At 42.8% G+C, this 18,377-nt stretch overlaps 2 protein-coding genes across 4 annotated transcripts in view; one reads left to right on the top strand and one right to left on the bottom strand.

The window, feature by feature from the left end:
• The window catches only part of st14 (ST14 transmembrane serine protease matriptase), a 26,738-nt gene extending 20,766 nt beyond the window's left edge, over positions 1-5,972 (top strand). The window contains exons 13-19 of the mRNA XM_020620112.1: positions 648-755; positions 1,111-1,224; positions 1,737-1,856; positions 2,201-2,381; positions 3,198-3,466; positions 4,030-4,166; positions 4,261-5,972. Coding sequence (XP_020475768.1) covers positions 648-755; positions 1,111-1,224; positions 1,737-1,856; positions 2,201-2,381; positions 3,198-3,466; positions 4,030-4,166; positions 4,261-4,422 — 1,091 coding nt within the window. The 3' untranslated portion in view covers positions 4,423-5,972. The remainder of the gene's footprint in view (positions 1-647; positions 756-1,110; positions 1,225-1,736; positions 1,857-2,200; positions 2,382-3,197; positions 3,467-4,029; positions 4,167-4,260) is intronic.
• Positions 5,973-6,468: 496 nt separating this feature from the next.
• The window catches only part of kirrel3l (kirre like nephrin family adhesion molecule 3, like), a 35,676-nt gene continuing 23,767 nt past the window's right edge, over positions 6,469-18,377 (bottom strand). Inside the window, exons 2-15 of one of the 3 annotated variants that reach the window (XM_020620118.1) lie at positions 17,866-18,018; positions 17,108-17,257; positions 15,076-15,233; positions 13,573-13,723; positions 13,302-13,407; positions 12,877-13,025; positions 12,619-12,746; positions 11,426-11,552; positions 11,131-11,231; positions 10,237-10,435; positions 9,314-9,433; positions 9,025-9,134; positions 8,793-8,882; positions 6,469-8,700 (exon numbers count right to left, since the gene is read on the bottom strand). In XM_020620118.1, coding sequence (XP_020475774.1) covers positions 8,209-8,700; positions 8,793-8,882; positions 9,025-9,134; positions 9,314-9,433; positions 10,237-10,435; positions 11,131-11,231; positions 11,426-11,552; positions 12,619-12,746; positions 12,877-13,025; positions 13,302-13,407; positions 13,573-13,723; positions 15,076-15,233; positions 17,108-17,257; positions 17,866-18,018 — 2,234 coding nt within the window. In that variant the 3' untranslated portion in view covers positions 6,469-8,208. Of the gene's footprint in view, positions 8,701-8,792; positions 8,883-9,024; positions 9,135-9,313; positions 9,434-10,236; positions 10,436-11,130; positions 11,232-11,425; positions 11,553-12,618; positions 12,747-12,876; positions 13,026-13,301; positions 13,408-13,572; positions 13,724-15,075; positions 15,234-17,107; positions 17,258-17,865; positions 18,022-18,377 lie in introns of all 3 variants that reach the window. The other 2 variants (XM_020620117.1, XM_020620119.1) reach the window with 2 other exon arrangements.

Below are 18,377 nucleotides of genomic sequence, written 5' to 3' on the forward strand. Positions count from 1 at the left end.
TCAATATCATTAGTAAATATATTATCTATTAGTGTTGCATGCTGGGTTGTTACTCTACTTGGTTTTGTAATTTTGGGGTATAAACTGCATCTATATAATGTGTTAATAAACTCCTCAGTTCCTGAGTGCTTGTTAGGGTTTAACAAATCTATATTGAAGTCACCACATATGAACATTAGTTTGACTTATTGTCGAGTAGTTCTCCTCCATCCAGTCATTAAATTTTTCTATGCTGACTCCAGGTGCTCTATAAATACATCTTATTACAACATTTTTCTTTTTTTCCAAAAGTAATTCAACCGTCACGCATTCCAGAAGATTCTCCACCACCCTAGACGTTTTATCTATGTACAAGTTTTAATGCAAGTTAAGTAAACTAATGTGTTAATTAGTGAACATAAAGGTGGTAGAAGACAGATTTTGTTACTTTCAGACAGGCTAAAGATTTCAAGTCCTTATGCTGTTTGTAGCTTCATATTCTACGTACAGACATGAATGGTCTTGATCTTCTCTTCTGACTTAAGGCTACAATCATTATCTTTCTGTAATTATCTCATTTATATAAAACATACATTTTCAAATAATCCATATTTACATTTCCTCTGTTGCTCCTCATTGCTAAATACACTGCATTTCTTTCACCTCAGACTGTGAAAAGGACCAGTTTTCATGTTTGAATGGCTTGTGCAAGCCAAAAATGTGGGTGTGTGATCGTGTCAATGACTGCGGAGATGGGAGCGATGAGAAACGTTGCGGTAAGTATCCCCGTCCCTTAAAGCACTCTTTAGGGGATCCAACTCTTATCTAATGCTAAGTTAATTGTACTAACATTAAAGGAACATCACTGCTAATGCTCTGGTCACTGACTCCTGGGCTGTGTGAAGTCATTATTTTATCAGTAATGGAGTTTGTTTGAAGCCTTGCCCAATTTTCTCTGCATCCTCTGGACACTTAATCATGTGTAATACAAGCAAGAAGAATGGAGACAGATTTGATGTCCAACATGGCTGCACCGCTAATGTCCCTCTGAAGCATTGCCTGAATTCCTTATTCAAGTTTTCATCTTTATTCTATTATAATTTCCTCTTCACTCTGTTTCTTTGTCTCCAGGTTGTGAGGAGAACGAGTGGCGCTGTGGGAACGGAGACTGCCTGCCACAAGGCGTTGTGTGTGACAAAAAGCAGGACTGTACAGATGGAAGCGACGAGGCCTCTTGTAAAGACTGTGAGTGGCAGCTCGTCTTGTCTTCCTTAGCCTGTCATTCTAAGCATGTTCTACATTAAGCACTTAACCTTCATCCACAGCTCAGTAGAGGGTTTTTTTTCGGTTTGGAAAAACATGCTCCACTGGAGACTTAATTCTTAATTAAAAGTATTTTTCAATGTAATGCGTTTTCCTCTCAGTCTTTAATTCCCTCATACTCACACCTTCACTCTTTATCAATTTCCCTTTCACTCACCCTGTCATACACTACGCAGAGGGCACTCTTGCATTTCCTTTTGATTTTTCACTTCTGTGAATAAAGAGCGATATTAGACCTCAACCCCAATCAATACGCCCAATCAATGCAGTCTGCTCCTCAATCACTATGCATTGTGCATTCAAGCCTCACTTTAAAGCCTTGCTGATTGCATAGTATTTTACTGGTTAAACTTGCTCTGCCTCAAAAACTCTAACACCTTGATTGAAGTATGCTATGTGTTTTGATTTTGGGATCTGTCTCCACCCCACTGTAGCTCCGGGTATCTGTTCTGAATTCAGCTTCAAGTGTTTGAACCAGGAATGTGTCAACAAAGTGAATGCCGAATGCGATCGTGTTAGTGACTGCTCTGACAACTCGGATGAGGCCAGCTGCGGTAAGAAATATTTTAATTTCTTCACCTCTTTTTTAAAAATTTTAGAAGAGATTCTAGAAGAGCTGGGTTGTACTGCGCACTGGGCTGCCTGTTAGAAAAGAGCCCCAGGCCTTGACTACTTATTTATTTCATTCTTCTTTGAAAGCACCTCTTGGCATCTCTGAAGTTTTTTTTTTTTTTGGATCAGCTAATATGTCAGTGTGCCTTATTAGGATTCCAAAGAGGCTTAGTACCATTCACAGCCAAGGCCAGCGCCATGATGGCTTCAAGTCAACTTAATCCCTCTTTCAGATTTATTTATTTATTTTTTGGGTTCCTCTCTTGTCTCATCACACAAATAACAGATTGTGGCACCAGGCCTTATTATCTGAACCGCATCGTGGGGGGTCAGAACGCTGAGCTGGGCGAGTGGCCCTGGCAGGTCAGCCTTCACTTCCAGACCAATGGACACGCTTGTGGTGCCTCCATCATCTCTGACAAGTGGCTCCTCTCAGCTTCCCATTGCTTTGTCACCAGCGACCCGGAGTGAGTTCCACATTGAACATCTATAACACTCGTACACATGTGAAAGGCAGTTTCCCTCTTTTCTATTTGTCTATAAACTGTTATGATTTCCCATGTAATTTAACATTTTATTAAATGTATTGTCATATGAATTGTGCAGCTAAGTAACAGAACTGTGGAAAACAAGACCATTTATATACAAAGGTCTGAAAACTGACCCCTGATGACAGAGTTAATTCAGAAAATTAAATTTGCATCTCACCCATGAAGGCATGCAGCTATATTCATCAGTGTCCTGTAGGTGGCGCACTAGCCATGCTGGTCAACTTGAGCCACTTTCTGTTGTAACTGAGCAGGGAATATGGTAATTTCAGATTCACAGCTAGTGCTGATATTGTTTATGTAATTATTGTTTATTTAATTTGAGAGTATTTTCCACCAATAAGGTTTTCTTTTCTGCAGTTCTCTTCAGTTCAGTTTTTACAGTACTGTATATCATCATATACCATATCTTTTAGCCTAAGTAGTAAAATATCATGCAAATTCAATGCCATCCTATGAAATAATGTGGCAGCTAGTAGCTTCTTATAATATTCACTTTTATTGAGACTGTTAGAGCTGTCATTTTTGAGGCTGTAGTTTATGGTGGTCTTGTACTGAATTGCTTCATATTATAACCTCTTCACTAAATCAGCACCTTTCTGATGCTGTCTCAGAAAGTAAACCTCACAACCTTAAAAGTAGCATATGTGCTTGTGATATTGCATCCATCCATACTACTTTATGCATGTATAGAAACAGAACCTCTGCCCCATGATGCTGTACATGTTAACACAGGAACCATGTTGCCATGAACTGGCAGACCTACAGTGGCATGCAAGACCAGTACAAACAGGATGGCGTACTGCGCCGCTCAGTGAAAAGGATCATCACCCACCCGAATTACGACCGTATGACCTTTGACTATGACATTGCACTACTGGAGCTCAGCGAGCCACTGAAGTTCAGTAACACCATCCAACCCATCTGCCTACCCTCTCCCTCCCACGTCTTCCCTGCAGGCATGTCCTGCTGGGTCACAGGCTGGGGCGCGCTCAGAGAAGGAGGTATTATGCATGAACTGGTGATTCTGGGTAGAACTGCAGTGAACTTTTTTTTTTTTTTTCCTCCACTGTAACCGTTATACTGGTTTCAACATTTATACTGTTATTCTTCAATTATGGCTAACCCACTCTTCAGTTGTGTATTTCTTTTATGTATATCCAACTCGCATCAAAATTAAGATATCCCACACCACCCCCATCCTTCTTACAGTGAGCTATTCATGTCCATCCTTCAACTTCTTTCCCTGCCTGCTTTCTTCTTCTTCTCTTTCTCCCTTCATCCTAATTCTTTATTTTCTTTAATGTCCCTCTCATTTGTTTTTCTCTCCCATCATGACATACCTCTCTTCTGCTCAACCCCTCCATTTTCTTTTATCTTTTTCTAATCTGCTCTATTCCATTAAGCCTTCTTCCATGTATATATCAAGTCAGACATTAGCTTTCCTGGGAAGGCTCTTAAACTATCATTAGCTAACACTCATCCAGCCCATTAACACCTTTTGATGTTAGTGACAAGCACAGAGGTCACGTGGCACCACGCTCACCCCTTTGTCCTGTTCTTGCAGGTCAACCGACACAGCTGCTACAGAAGGCATCTGTGAAAATCATCAATGACACGGTGTGTAACGTGGTCACCGAGGGCCAACTCACCTCCAGGATGCTCTGCAGTGGATTCTTGACTGGAGGAGTCGATGCATGCCAGGTGAGATCATACGACATGTTCTCCACTCGTAATTATCATGCTGTCACATCCCAACCCAATCTAATAACTGTTCTCCCCTGACTACGTTCACCAGGGAGACTCTGGAGGCCCCCTGGTGTGTTTTGAGGAGAGTGGGAAGTGGTTCCAGGCCGGTATCGTGAGCTGGGGCGAGGGCTGCGCTCGTAGGAACAAGCCCGGTGTCTACTCGCGCGTCACCAAGCTGAGAGACTGGGTGACAAAGGAGGCAGGAATTTGATGATGTTATGAGGATCAGTGAGGTATGTAGAGCGGGAAATGACATCAAAGTGCTAAAAATAATGGAGGAACATTTCAGTCTGATTCAGGACATGTTTCTTCATTTAGCAGCAAACTGAGGACACGGACTCAGCTACTCACATGAATGACTTGGAGCACTTTATTTGCAAGCCCCCTTTTCCCCAACTTAAGTCCACATAAACCACAGTGACTCACACGTGTATAGTTTTAAAGGTATAAAAATCAGTGTCTTTTATCCCCATCCAATTCTTACTAGTGTGTGGTTCTCACTATAAATAATGAAATATGTAAATTTTGGCAACCATTTTCCCAGTATTTGTAAAATTTTACCTTTTGAGATGGATGCAACATTGGAACATTTTATGAATTTTAAAATGTTGTTAAGACTTAGTATTATGTATTTCTTAAAGGGTGAGATGCCTTCATGCTTTTGGGCTGCAGTGAATTTGGCATTTTGCCAGTGGTTTCATGCCGTGTATAGCGATAAATTAGGGGTTTTATTTTTCCAATATTTTAAAGCACAGGAACATTTAGCCTGTTTCCTACAAAATACTCATTTAAAACAGCTGACCGTTTTCCAAAGCATTGCCCTGGTTTTTCAACCGATTATAGCATTTTTATCTACCTACCTATCTGCCAGGCAGCCATTAGTCTGTGTTTATCTGTAGAATACAAATATCAGCTTGCAGAGACAATTGCATTAACATGTGGTGATAACAGAAGTCTGACAAAGAAGAGGAAAAAACAACCAAAACAACATGGTGCTTTCATCCACACAGGGGCATTTTCATATTGTGTTCTACTAAAATTAATGAAAAACAACAAACTGCCTGGAAAGTAGAAAATGCATTAATCAATCTAAAAGCCCATGGTTTGTTTTGGAAATACGCCAGCAGTAATGTTAAGTAGTCTGTGGGCTAAAACAGACACCAACCAGCATGGTCCTCGAGAGAAAACTAATATGAGACTGAAGTAACGCTTCGGTTTTAAATAGTTTTCAGCCTGAGGATGAGAAGCAGTTGGCTTTTACATGGATTTCTAGTTGAGATACACACCTCAAAGCCAAAGCAAACCAATGGGGCTTTCACAAGTTACCAGAACAATGCAATGAGTTCTTAACCACATGAGAATTTTCTCTTTGAACACGAACAGCTCAATCAACTTTCAAATCTAAGATTTAACCACATGCTTTCTTTTACTTGATTTGCTTCACCTCACGGAAATATTATGCTGGATAAGCAAACCAAAGATCTGCATTAGTATTATTTACTGAGGGGGAAAAAATTTAAGGAAATTAGTTGAGGATCTTGCTCAGTGGACCTTTTTATATTGAATCCATAGAGCGTTACAGTTAAACTATGTGAGTGTGAATGTACTGTATAGTTTTCAGAAAGCAAGGGATGGTCACAACTTTTAGAACATGTTTTCATAAACATTATACACTGTGACTGTGATTATGGATGTTGTATCCTTTTGTATTGTTTTGTTTGCATATGTTTTTATAAGAAAGAGTCATGAAAATAAAATGTTTTATCTGATTCCTCAGTACCAAATTGCATTGCTTGTATTATTTGTTGTTGATGGGGTCTTGTTTACATTTATTATGCACAATGTAATGTCTTGTAAGACCTTGTCCCTTCTCACAGCAGAAGTGTAATGAGCATGTAACTCCCCTCCCCATCGTGAACAGTGTGCCTACCTGGGGAACAGGGGTGACAAGATGAACTCGTAGTCAAATAATGCCTACCTTTGTCACAGCTCTATCCTATTACCCTATGAGATGGGCACAGCGGCTTCACGACGTGGTTACACATACAATGGGGGTTCTACTATCTTATCTGTCTTCATTAAAAGCAGCACACCACTGGGGGAATAGGAAAATCAACATAGACAGAGCTGCTAATTTATGTATTCATCACTGTTGCTACGCAGGAAGCTTTGTTTGTCGCTGTTCCTCATGCCCGATGAATTTACTCACCAGGCTGAGCAATTCTCACTATTCACACCAGCCAGTTCTTTATCGGAAATGGGTTTTATTTAAATATAAATATGTGTACAAAGGTACAAGCAATGATAGCTCATTTTTAGCAAATAAAATTCTTAATACATTATTAAAAGAATAAACCAATGGCAATTAGTCATGTTCCAAAAACGGCATATTAATGGCATTCAGTGATTGATGACCAACTTAGAGAAGAAAATCTGTGGACCCAAATAAATGAACCAAGAAAGATACATATGTATATAAAGATACTTTACAATAGAGCAGCTTACACGCTGTACATTAAGGCTTATATAAAATATAAAAATAAAGACAAGCGATGATGTTTGCCTCCTCACTTTAAGTGGCATTTGTTCTCTCATCAGGCTGCCTGGTAAGAGCTTTTTAGACAAATGGCAGTACAGGCGTCCGCACTGAAACATCCAGAAAGTGGAATGTAACTGGGCCAGGTACAGAACATGAAATGGACATGAATATAAATGTTGAAGATTTTCACTAGACACATAATCTGCATGCAACAGAGAGAAGGTATCGGCTCAGCCATTTGTACAGATACTTAGTGTTTCAGGGTAGTACTGTTTCTTGTAAACATATTAAGACAATTTGATTGAGTTGTAAAACTTCAGTGTAAACTCCACCATTAGGACTGACCTCTTACCCCACCTGAGCCTGCCGAAGTTGACGCCGCATTCATTTTCATTTTTATTTAAAGATTGCCACCATTTTCCAAGCCACCACTTTTGATTGTTCTGCTAATAGCATTACTCCTTATTTTACAATCAGAAAACACAGTAGAAGACAGCACCAGGGGTAGGACAGCAGTATTCAGCCTCAGCCCCTGTTTTCTCCTATACAGTTATCACCATCTTTGGGTTTTCATGGCCTTATTTTGTCCATCTTGGTTCAACACACTGTTACATTTAGTCCTTCATTCTCTTCATATCTCAAGTCCAACTTGTTAGGGATTTTATCAGAAGAAGCTCCAGGAATACAGCTTGGACCAGAAGTATTTTCCGCCGCTGATTAGACTCTTCATCCAGTACAGTGCCTGTAGCACTTGTTGGTCAGTAGAGCTAGCCTGTTGTGCGGAATTGTATATATCTGTCTCTATGAATAGCTCAGCATTGTGTTAGGGATAGAGACACAAATGTGCTTAGAATTCCTTTCGCATGCCAACAAAACACCAAATGACAGACAACAATAGGTTGTTCATATCAGTTTGTTTTCCTCAAATGTGTAAAATCTTCTTTCAAAGTATTTTAGCACTCATGTTTGACATTTAGTGTTGCCATAAAGTAAACTCTGGAATGCAGGTAAACAACAACCCCGATCGTTTCGGCCACCCACATTTACCGTAGGAGGTGCACTTGATTTATTTTCTAGATGGCCCTTGCACTGACAGGGTCTCCACAGGTCTGGGTGGTTATCGTATAGAGATAATCTGGCGAGGTATCAAACTGGAATCAGTTTAGTCAATGTAATCAGTGTAAGGTTTGACACAGACATCGCAACCTTCTGAATTCTCCAGCTCAGGAGCTCTGCGGTTATCATTACTGTTGGTGACAACAAACAGGTTGGTTATTCCATAACCTAAATCGTGTGACCGCCTCCAAATGCTGTCCACACATATCCTCAAAGGACTGTCTGAGTAAAGAAAGTCTCTGTGTTAGTCCATCCACACATGTATGTGGAGGTGACATTGGTTAGCTACTCACTGCTCCTGCACTTGTATTTCTCCAAATTATTATTATTTTTTCAATCTAATCAGACATGAGTCTGCATACGCTGTGAAGGTCGGCCATAGTCAGACTGCTGGGAGGACACTTGTGAAGAAGCATATGAGAAGCGGGATGAGCTGGACACCTTGCTGGCCTGATCTGATTGGTCATATGCATCAACCTTCTCATACGAAGCGGGCTTAACGTAACTGGTGAAGGCGCGACCATAGGTAGCAGGTAGGTAGGCGGAGCCACTGTAGAGGGGGTCAGTGGGATAAATACTGGCAGGCTGAGCAGCCTGCTGTTGGGTGGCTTGCTGCTGTTCGTATGTGGTTCTGCTCACTGTGGTGGTTGCATATCGCTGGGAGAAATCATAGACACGAGGCTGGGTGCCATGTTGACCGTACATGGGGCTGGGGGAGGGCAGCTGTGATGGAGTGTAGACTGGCCGAGAGTTGGGCACATATTCAGAGAATCCACTGCTGCGAATATGACGGTCTTCATGGCCATGGACATTGTAGTAGCCATTGGTGGGATCCTGTGAGAGGAGGAAAAAAAATTGTGCTTTGCATAATCCTATATTGTGTATAATAGATATAGATAATGCAAACTTGCTATTTAAAGTATTACCTTTATGTCTGATCTCTCATCCTCCTCCTCTTCCAGGAGGTCACTGTGTTCTGTGCGTGATGTCCCAGGAGATTCGCTGCTGTTTGGAGCCTGAGGGAAGACCAAGTATTTTTGAAAAATTACTGAGTTGAACAAGACCCCACTTGAATAAAAACAAAAAGGTCTGGGCATTACCGTATGTTTCAGTATTAATGTGTAAGTGCAAACAGAAACGGTGAACAAAGAGACTTACCATGGGTTCTTTGACATCCTCCTCATCATCATTGCTACGTGTAGCATTGTGATCACTGTGAACAATCTGCACTCTGATGTCACTCTTGGAAAGACGAGTGCACCTTTTACCTATGGGAATTGAAAAGTGCTTTATTTGACAGTACCATGTAGACTTCTACACTAAATATGACATAAAAATTCTATGGAAAGGGAAAAGGCAGAAAATTGTTCAGTTTTAGGTCACAAGTGAAAGATTGTAATCTGTTTCACTTGAAGACCGGTGTGTTGACCCTCTTGCCCATACTAACCATTGAGCTCACCTTTGCCTGTATGCCTGCAGCAGAGGGAGACCAGAGTGATGACGCAGATGAGCAGGACACAGCCTCCACCTACTGCTCCACCAACAATTATCAACATAGGCAGGGCTTCTGTAATACAACAGTAATAAAAAATGTGGCAGAGCGGGTGGGGGTAGATCATTGTCAAGAGATGGGGAGGGATGACATGAGAGATGGTATAGCATAAGTGCCAGTGTCAAGAATAAGCAGATAAGAGCAAATGAAAGAAAGAGCTCAATTCATTTGTCTTGCTAATCCCAGAAATGCCAGTGCCTATATAATTCACTGGGCCTGCTCACAAGTCAGGGCTTACAGTATGCTCATGTCGGCAGTCCAGCATCCTACAGCCTGGCTATTGTCTCTAATCTCTCTGAAAGGAGGGTAACAAGGCCTGACATGCAATGAAGCAATAGACAGTAATCTAATTAGAGATTCCAGGAGATACCACTGGCCATTTCTCTGGAGACACCACTCTGCTACATTGATGTAAATTACTGGTGAGGACCTTATATTTGGTGTCTGCTGCAACAAAGGCTTCCAGTAGCATTAGTTTAAAAGTACTGTTGTTTAATTTTAAGATAACTTAAATTGGCTTCATCCTGAGACACTGGACTTGCTTCTGAGACAGGACAGTGATGGAAAATATGAGTTGAAGCGTAAACACGTTGCTTTCTCTAATTGACTCCTGTCCCCAATTAATATCTATTTTATTGGGCAAAGATATTCATTAAAGGAACCATCTGCTGATTAAATCATATTGATTAGAGAAGTATAATTAAGATAAGCAAGTCAGAAGCATTGCATTCTCCTAATTTGGCCAGCTTCACAGCAAGGACCGAGAATAATGCTTCTAAAGGGCTCTGGTGGGGATTATTACTTGTGTCAGTGTATACCTTGCTCCTTCAGTGTGACAAGGGCGGTGCCAGTGCCAAAGCGATTCCAAGCAGTGCAGTTGTAGCGTAGCTGGAAATCCTGTGCCAGAGTCTCAGATAGCACCAGAGAAGACAGGACTCCATGGTCGCTGGTTACTGTATGCACTGAGTAACGACCGGATGAACCAGAAGATAGGCTCATGTCACCAAAGGTCCACACCTATGGAAGGAAAGAAGGGAACAGACCACATTGAGTAAGTCACTTTCACTGGTGAGCAAAGCAGAGGCTTGCAGCGCTGTTTATCCTTAGACCCCTGCCTGCCGCTGAATGAACACCAGTTTCTCTCATTTCTTCTTTCTCTCTGCCAACCTCTGAGGTGCTTTGTGGCTGATATAGCTCATAGGCTCATGTTTAAGCTGCCTCCCACATCTGCCCTGTAGGTGAGGCCTAAGGAGGGTTGGGTGGCTGCACTATGAAATAAGACTCGTCTCTGCTGTCTCTAGCGCAGGGCCAGCAGGGCACTTGTCTCTCACTCCTTCTCACACCCTAATTATCCTCTCTCAGCCCAGCGTGCACACAGCAGTTCAACAGGGTCAGGCGAGTGATGACTCTTGGGCCGCTAATTGAATGCAGTTTGGTTGAAAACCACAGGAATCCAGTCTCCTGCAGCTCCCCCCAACTCTCCAATCTCTCCAGTCAGTGTCTATGTAATTAGTTTTGAAAATGTGTGTATATGTATTTGGAAGGGTGGGAGGTGGAAATGTGCTGCTGCAAAGGTGTGATGGTGAGATCAGGGGTGAAGTTACACTGAGTGATCACTCGCTCTTAAGTGGGTGTGGCTGCGAGTTTCATAAAGTATGTAAGCTCCTAAACATAAATGAACGATGTACAACACAACTGAAAGGCTCACTTACAATCTTGTCAGGTGGGGGGCTGCTTCCCACCCGGCACTCCAGCTTGCCCTTGGAGTGCTTCACAGCATGCTGTGTGGCATCTGCTGTGATGATAGGCGGACCTGGTGTGAAGAAGAAGGAAACACAGAGAGCAGAGCAGAGCAGAAAAATGTAAAAAAATAAATAAATAAAATAAAGATATTTTGAAATACTGACCAATACCAAGCTGTCGGATATTAATTTTCATGCTATTTATTCAAAAGATTGGTCAAAACATTACAAGCAACCTCACACACTCTGAAAAGAAGCCACTCACCATTTACAGTTAGAATAACATTTCTTTCTGCGACGCCGATCCGGGGCACGATGGCCTTGCAGGTGTATGTTCCAGCATCCTCCTGGGTAACAGCCTTCAGCTGCAAGGTGTTACCATTACTGAGCACCTAGTGAGAGATCCAGTGAGACAAGTGAGATGTGTGCTGGGGGACAGAGTGAGGCGATGGGGAGTAGAGGCAGACAAAGGAGACTGAGACTTTTATCAGTGGCCCACTCACTGTGGAGGCAGCACAGAGGTGGGCTGACCATTGTAACAAATGCTTCTGGTTTGAGTTTAATTTCATTGTGAAGAGCTGTAATCACAGCATTAAGCACTCAAGCCACCAAGCCACCGCTGAGTAACCATGCTGCCGGGGAGATTGCTGTAATTAAAAACAGTGAGGACAGAACGGAGCATACTGTGGTGTGAGTGGGCTGTAGCCTTTGGAGCTGCTGTACTCTCTCACTCCTTAACTCATTGATCCTGTCATTCCATCAAGCTGTGCCCAATTAATCCATTACTCGTGGCTGAGTGTGGGACAGTGGCAGTGGGTGGATTAGAAAAATGGCTGCAGCGTTTCCCTCAGAGGTGCTGAAAGCGTTCATTCTTTGAAATGACAGCATCGCTTACGCCATCCCGCAGCACTTCTGCCTCAGAAATTATATTAGCTGCCAGGAGAGAAGCTCCTATGGGATGTATCCACTGATGGTGTGTGCACTGAAAGACTTTTACCAGGATGATGTAAAGTAAAGGTGGAAATGTCCCATTTGTTCCGCCTACGAAATCGACTTTGAGAAAATGGATACTCAAGTGCAGTCAGGCCTTTTTAGTGTCTAAAAAGCTGAGACGCTGCTCTAAAAGTTGCTGTGCATGGTGTAATTCTGTTAGTTTGAACCACACCTTAACTCACTGGTTGACTGACTGAATGATTGATTGACTGAGTTAGTTGTGACAGCACGTCATGTGCCTTGATGATGCTGTATGAATCTGTCAGTGGGCAGAGTTTTCTGCCAGAGGCTTTAGCCCTGAGGGAGCATGGTGAGAGGAGGTGTTGAAGATTCAGCCTGTAAAAAGAAAGTGTGAAGGACTCATGCCTCAAGGCCATGTGTGAATGTTTCTCTCTGGAGGGATGGTGTTGAGGGGTGGTGTTAAAATTTACCACCATGATGAGCTGTTGACTAGTGTTGACTTACCACGCTGGAGCCTTGCTTGGTCCAGGCCAGGGTCAGAGGAGGATTCCCAGTCCATGCACAAGTAAAGGCTGCATCCATCCCTATATCCACCGTCACTGGCTTTGGCTCTGACAGAAGTCTGGGGCCAACTAGGGCAAAGCAACACAGACAGCCAGATGCAATCAATAAGAGACTGCTTTTAAAATAACACAAACCTCTAAAAAATCTCTTACCCAGCTTACCACACAACATTCACTGCTTGCCTAAAGTTAAACTCACACTGGACATCGACCAGGGTGCTGACATTGGTGCTGCCCACAGAGTTGGACACCTCGCAGGAGACGGGGTCTGTGAAGTAGGAGTAGTCCACTGTCACCTCGAGGCTGTCCCCATTTGCTTCAGAGATAGGAACTCCTCCTTTTGACCATCTGGGACAGAAGAATAATCACATTATATAGTTGCATTAGTTCAGAGAAAGTACTTAGCCATGTGTGTTAAAGTTAGCTCAGTGTACCTGGAAAATGTTTGGCATCCTTGCACTGCTTTGCTTGGTGCTTTCTCTATTCTAGACAGCCTGTTTGAAGCAAATCTTGGAATAGCTAAAAGACTGTACCGTATCTTTATAGACATTAATACATTCTGGCTCTGTGTGCAGGGTGGCAGAACTGGAGTGGACAATCGAGATAAAAACAAAGGATGGGTACCTGTATCCAGTGATTTCAGGATTGGCTGAAGCCGAGCAGATGAAGAGAACCTTGGCTCCCTCAGTCACAGTCTGAGGCTGGACTGATAGAGTCACTGAAGGAGGGTCTGCAAGTAGTAAAGTGGTCATGTTACTGACATGAATATATGATTTAGATTTGGCTTTAGTAATCTAATGTCTAGCACTGCTCTTTTCACAATGCAACAGAACACTAATATAGTGCTGTGATATATTGGTGGTTTATATAGATAATCTATTACTGAAACACTCACGCTGGACATTGATGGTGACTGATGTCTGTCGTCCAGCGGGGGCAGCTGGATTAAGAACCCTGCAGGTGTAGGTGCGTCCAGAGTCGCTGTCCTCGGGGATCATTGGAAGCATGCTGACAGCCACCTCCCTCTTCCCATCCTCCATCAGTGTCTGTAGAGTCGGACACCGACGCAGAGTAACCATTAGATGTTGCTGGAAGTCTAAGCAACAGTTTACAGACTGTCCTTTTAAAAGGAGTCTCCATTGCAATTGAGGCGAACTGAAAATCAGCTCAGTGTTGCACAAGCAAGTCACTTGCCATTTGTGATTATGTCTCTTAGGGATATTTCTATGCCACTGCAGGTCTTATTTTTTCATGTGTAAGGCATTAAACTTGCCATCCTGTTCTATGGCGTGGCAGTTAAATCGTATATTTTATGATGCAGCAGGGGATATTGTGCTGTTCCCACATTTCTGAGAGTGTTCCCCGTCAGCGCACCTTATTTGTCATCATCTTTTAAATCTATTTACTGCTTGCAGAAATCAATACGCCTAAGTGAGGAAAGGTGTAGATTCTGATTCTCACTACTCTCTCACTTTCTCCCTCTCTTCCTCATGCACACATACACAAAAGAAAAAAAACTGTGATGACGAAGGTGTCTGCGTGTCTGTTTTTTGGGTGGTGACAGTGAGGCAGAAGTGTCACACATCTCTGGAAACCAGCAAGGGCAAGCAGAGCCTTTTCCCTGGACAGCCAAATCAATGGGCCAGGGCTTTCACTTCTTCAGCCAGACACACAAAAAGCATTTTTATGCTAGATCAAATCACATCACTCCCTGTCACCACACCTTGCTCGGACAAAAAAATTTTCTACCTGTGTTTCACTTATTAATGTTGGCATTCTCTTTTTCACAAAGCTATCTCACCAGTTAACTCTGTTTTCCTCCTCTCCTCTTCCTGCCCTGTTAGCTGCAGGTTCTTGCCTTCTTAAACGTGGTGTTTAGCATCATTTAGTGTGGTCAGAAAGCATGAAAAATGTGACACTTTACCAGCCATAGCTGGCTTATGCTTGGGCGCATCCCCATTGTGTTTCTGCATTGTTGTGCGTGATTTCTTCTTGGCTGACAGTCTACTGTATGAAACACTCATGCCTGTCTGAGCTTCGGCATGCTCCAGTTATGCTGTGGTGTCACTGCATTAGCGAGCAAAAAGGGAGTGGAGGGGGGTTAGCAAGTGAGGGGGGAGGCGGGGGGTCAGGCATGACTGAAAATGGGTGGGGGACTGCAGAGTGAGAGAACAAATCTTGTGAGAAGGGTGGTGATAAAAAACTGTGAGACCATGGAAGATGAGAAAAATATAAAGAGAAATGGAAGAAAAATAGAAGGGAGTATTATACCCTAAGAGAAAATATTTCTGTTTTGAATAGCTTTGCATTTATTTCTGCCCGCTGTTACATTTTGTAATATTGTGTGGGTGTTAGTGATTGAATGATAATGCTGGGCAAAGATCTGTTCTCACTGTACCTTGGAATAAATTGCAGTCTCCATGACCTCTCCATCTCTGTACCAGGTGATCTCAGCAGCAGGTTTGGCTCCCGAGGCTCTGCAGGTGAGGTTGTGTGGTGTGTGGGCCTTAAGACGTACAACAGGGCCCCCCTCCACCACAGGATCTGAAGGAGGAACTGTAAAGCAGAATAAACATACCACTCAAAAAAAGCCTCATTACAGTTCCAGGCCAGCACAGAGGCACAAAGACGTTATCCTGATATTGAGCTCGCAGTTGCAATATATTGCACCAGCAAAGCAGGTAAACAGTGTCTTCCGATGGTCATGTGTCTGTTTAACAAGGTGTTGTTTCATTCAGGAGAAAAGACTAAGAACAGTTGTCATTTGGAAAAACAACACTCAACCTTATTTATTTCCTTTCTTGGGACTACCGTTATTACTCTATTTGCTCTTACTGTTGCAGTGTGATGTTTTGGCTGAATTGCTTATTTGTTCATTTATTTGCATGGTTTCGCACGCACCACTGGCAAGCCAAGCGTGCCACACCTGATGAAGGCATCTTTCTCGCTCCCTCTACCGAACCAATTTCGCTGTGTGTATCTGAATTGTCAGAGGTCCTTCCGCTGCCGCGGCACGGACACTAATGGAATCCGAGTGCTAGGTGATTTTAATTTCCATGCCAATTCCCCTGACTGCACTCCTGCCGTTGACTCCTTTGACTGTGCAAGATTGCTTTGGTCTCATCTGACCACATTGATTTGCACACAGACACATAAAGACACATGCACGCACACATATGCATGCTCTCTTTAACACTCCATATGTCCACACATTAACATGAACTGGAGTCTCCTGAGCCATGTACCTGATTTCATTCACATGTTTAAGAAAAATATGTAATGTTCATGAACCACCAGCCTTGGTCTTTCAGCGTGCCTTTAATGGAGGGGAGACAGTTTTATCAACTTTTTTGCCTCCTCCACACGAGCGCCTTTATGGCAGTGTGTGTGGGCATGTGATGACCACAATGCTCTGTGCTGCTTCGACAGTGACACTAGACACAGCAAGGTGGGCTGATGAGCAGAGATGAGTCTATCTGTCATTCTGCTTGTGATCTCAATGTACTTGCCTTTCCATGGCAACGCTGTCTGGACCACTTGTCACTCGGCCTCAGTAAACTCAGAATACACACCTTAATGGCAACAGATAGATCTAAATAGTCTCTGTGGTTGAAGCTCTGTGTTGTGTTGTGACATAAGTGGCAGCATCATGCCTGTGTAACTGTTCCCTCTGAGCTTTCCCATTGTTCTGCCTTATAATAGCTTGTAGGTGAATTTATGGACAAATGACAGGACTAATTAATGAAGTGACATTCCTTTGGATGCCAGTAGATGCCAGCAGTGTTTTGCTGATTGCATTTCCCACAAGACCTGGCCTTCCTCCTCCTCCTCCTCCTCCTCCTTCTCACCACCCACCTCTAAATGTCTATGTGAAGATGTAGATCACTCATGTCACATTAATGTAAAAAAAAAAAAACACCTCGTAGTTGATGTTGTGGCTCACTGTAAAATGTGCTAACTGTGCAAACCCTAACTTTAAAGTGACTACGTGAGTCATTTATGACTGCAGCAATCACATTATCCCAGACATCCATGATCTTGATTATCGCCACTGAGAGCAGAGGGGTTTCCTTTTCTTACCTTGTTGAGTCTTTTGGCAGAGTCTTGCTTGATTTGATTTATGCTGTCAGGACATGATTTTCACCAGGGAGCTACATTTCTAATTGTTTTGTCTTTGAGTGATGAAAAAATTATTCTATAAAATACAAATCACTTTGACTATTTTTGATGTATTTTTTATTTGTCTATGTCAAGTTGTGTTTTAAAGGTGATAGCTTTTTATATATTATATATGTGTTATTTATATATTTGTCTACATGACTGTGTATTGTGTGATGATGATTCTCCCCTGATTGTTCCCAGCTGCTGCCAGACTGCAGGCCAGGCATGAGGACTGGCTGTGAGGATCACACATGAGCTGTATATCTTACCTAGTACAGTGAGTTTGGCACGGTGGGAGCGCAGTGCCGCCTGTGTAGCCTGACACTCGTACACCGCGTCATCCGCCAACTCTGCCGAATCGATCAGCAAGCTGTGCTCGCCTGATACCGGGTCGCCCATTAAAGAATACCGCATCCAGCCTGCATGAAGCCAGCCGAAAGAATGGTCAGAGACAAACAAAACCAACCGACAGCAAACATAATGAAAGGACTATAAAATGAACAGACTTGTGCCATGAACAAAGGTGAGGGAAACGTGGCAAGGATCTTTAAGACACAGATGAAAGCAAGCAGCACCTCACTGGGCCGGGCATTGAGCCGTCATGTTAGCAGAGCAGCATGAGGCTAGAAATGCAACACATGAGAGAGTCGCTGCATATGGAGTCTGTCCTTTAAACACAGACATAATAAAGATAGGCTGGCTGAGGTCAAGAGGAAGCCTCTCCACCTTCTGTCTTGTCTACCTCACATTTAAATGTCAGTGGGTGACAAAAGCCAATTGATTATCCACCTTCCTACAAGACTCTTAAAATGCTAAACAACAAATTAAAGTTCAGTGTGTGCAGCAGTGGCTGACCTGTCTATAGTACATTGTTCTCTCAACATTCATTTGTGTAAAACCCCAATGGTTGACAGAGAGAGACTTGGTTTCTAATGGGACCTGGCACTGATCCCAGGAAGACAGACAGACAGAGAGCGCAATAAACACACAGGAGGGAGAAACAGAAATAAGAGGTCAGTGATAATACCTGGTAGGTCTCTCTCTCCACCCAGTGCAAGGCCATCTTTGGTCCACTGTACCATTCCCTGGTAACCCACAATGACACAAGGTAGAGTCACTGACTGACCAGATACAACCACCTGGTCTTGGGGCTGCTGGGAGAAATAGGCTGCTTGGGTGGCTGCTGGGAGAAAAGAGGGGAAAAAGAGCATATTGTGAATATCATTTCTCTTAAAATTCACATTTTCCATGGTGGCAGATGGCCATACTGAAATTCACAAAATAGCTTTAAAATATATAGGTATACAGAATACTGCTGATGGCATTTCAGAGAGGGTAATGGCAGTGTGTTTCCGCTGTGCCAGCAGAGATGTAGCATGTGAAAAGTGAACCTCGCTTTGTGAAGTGTGGGGAAAAAAAACAAGCATGAAAGAGAGCAGACTTCCATGAACTGGCCTGCTCACTCTCTGGCTTTCATGGTGCTTGCTGAGAGAATTGATGACTCTGACATGTTGAAAATATTTGTTATAAGAGAAAAAG

The sequence above is a fragment of the Monopterus albus genome, unplaced genomic scaffold, assembly GCF_001952655.1.
Source record: "Monopterus albus unplaced genomic scaffold, M_albus_1.0 scaffold232.1, whole genome shotgun sequence".
Taxonomy (NCBI): domain Eukaryota; kingdom Metazoa; phylum Chordata; class Actinopteri; order Synbranchiformes; family Synbranchidae; genus Monopterus; species Monopterus albus.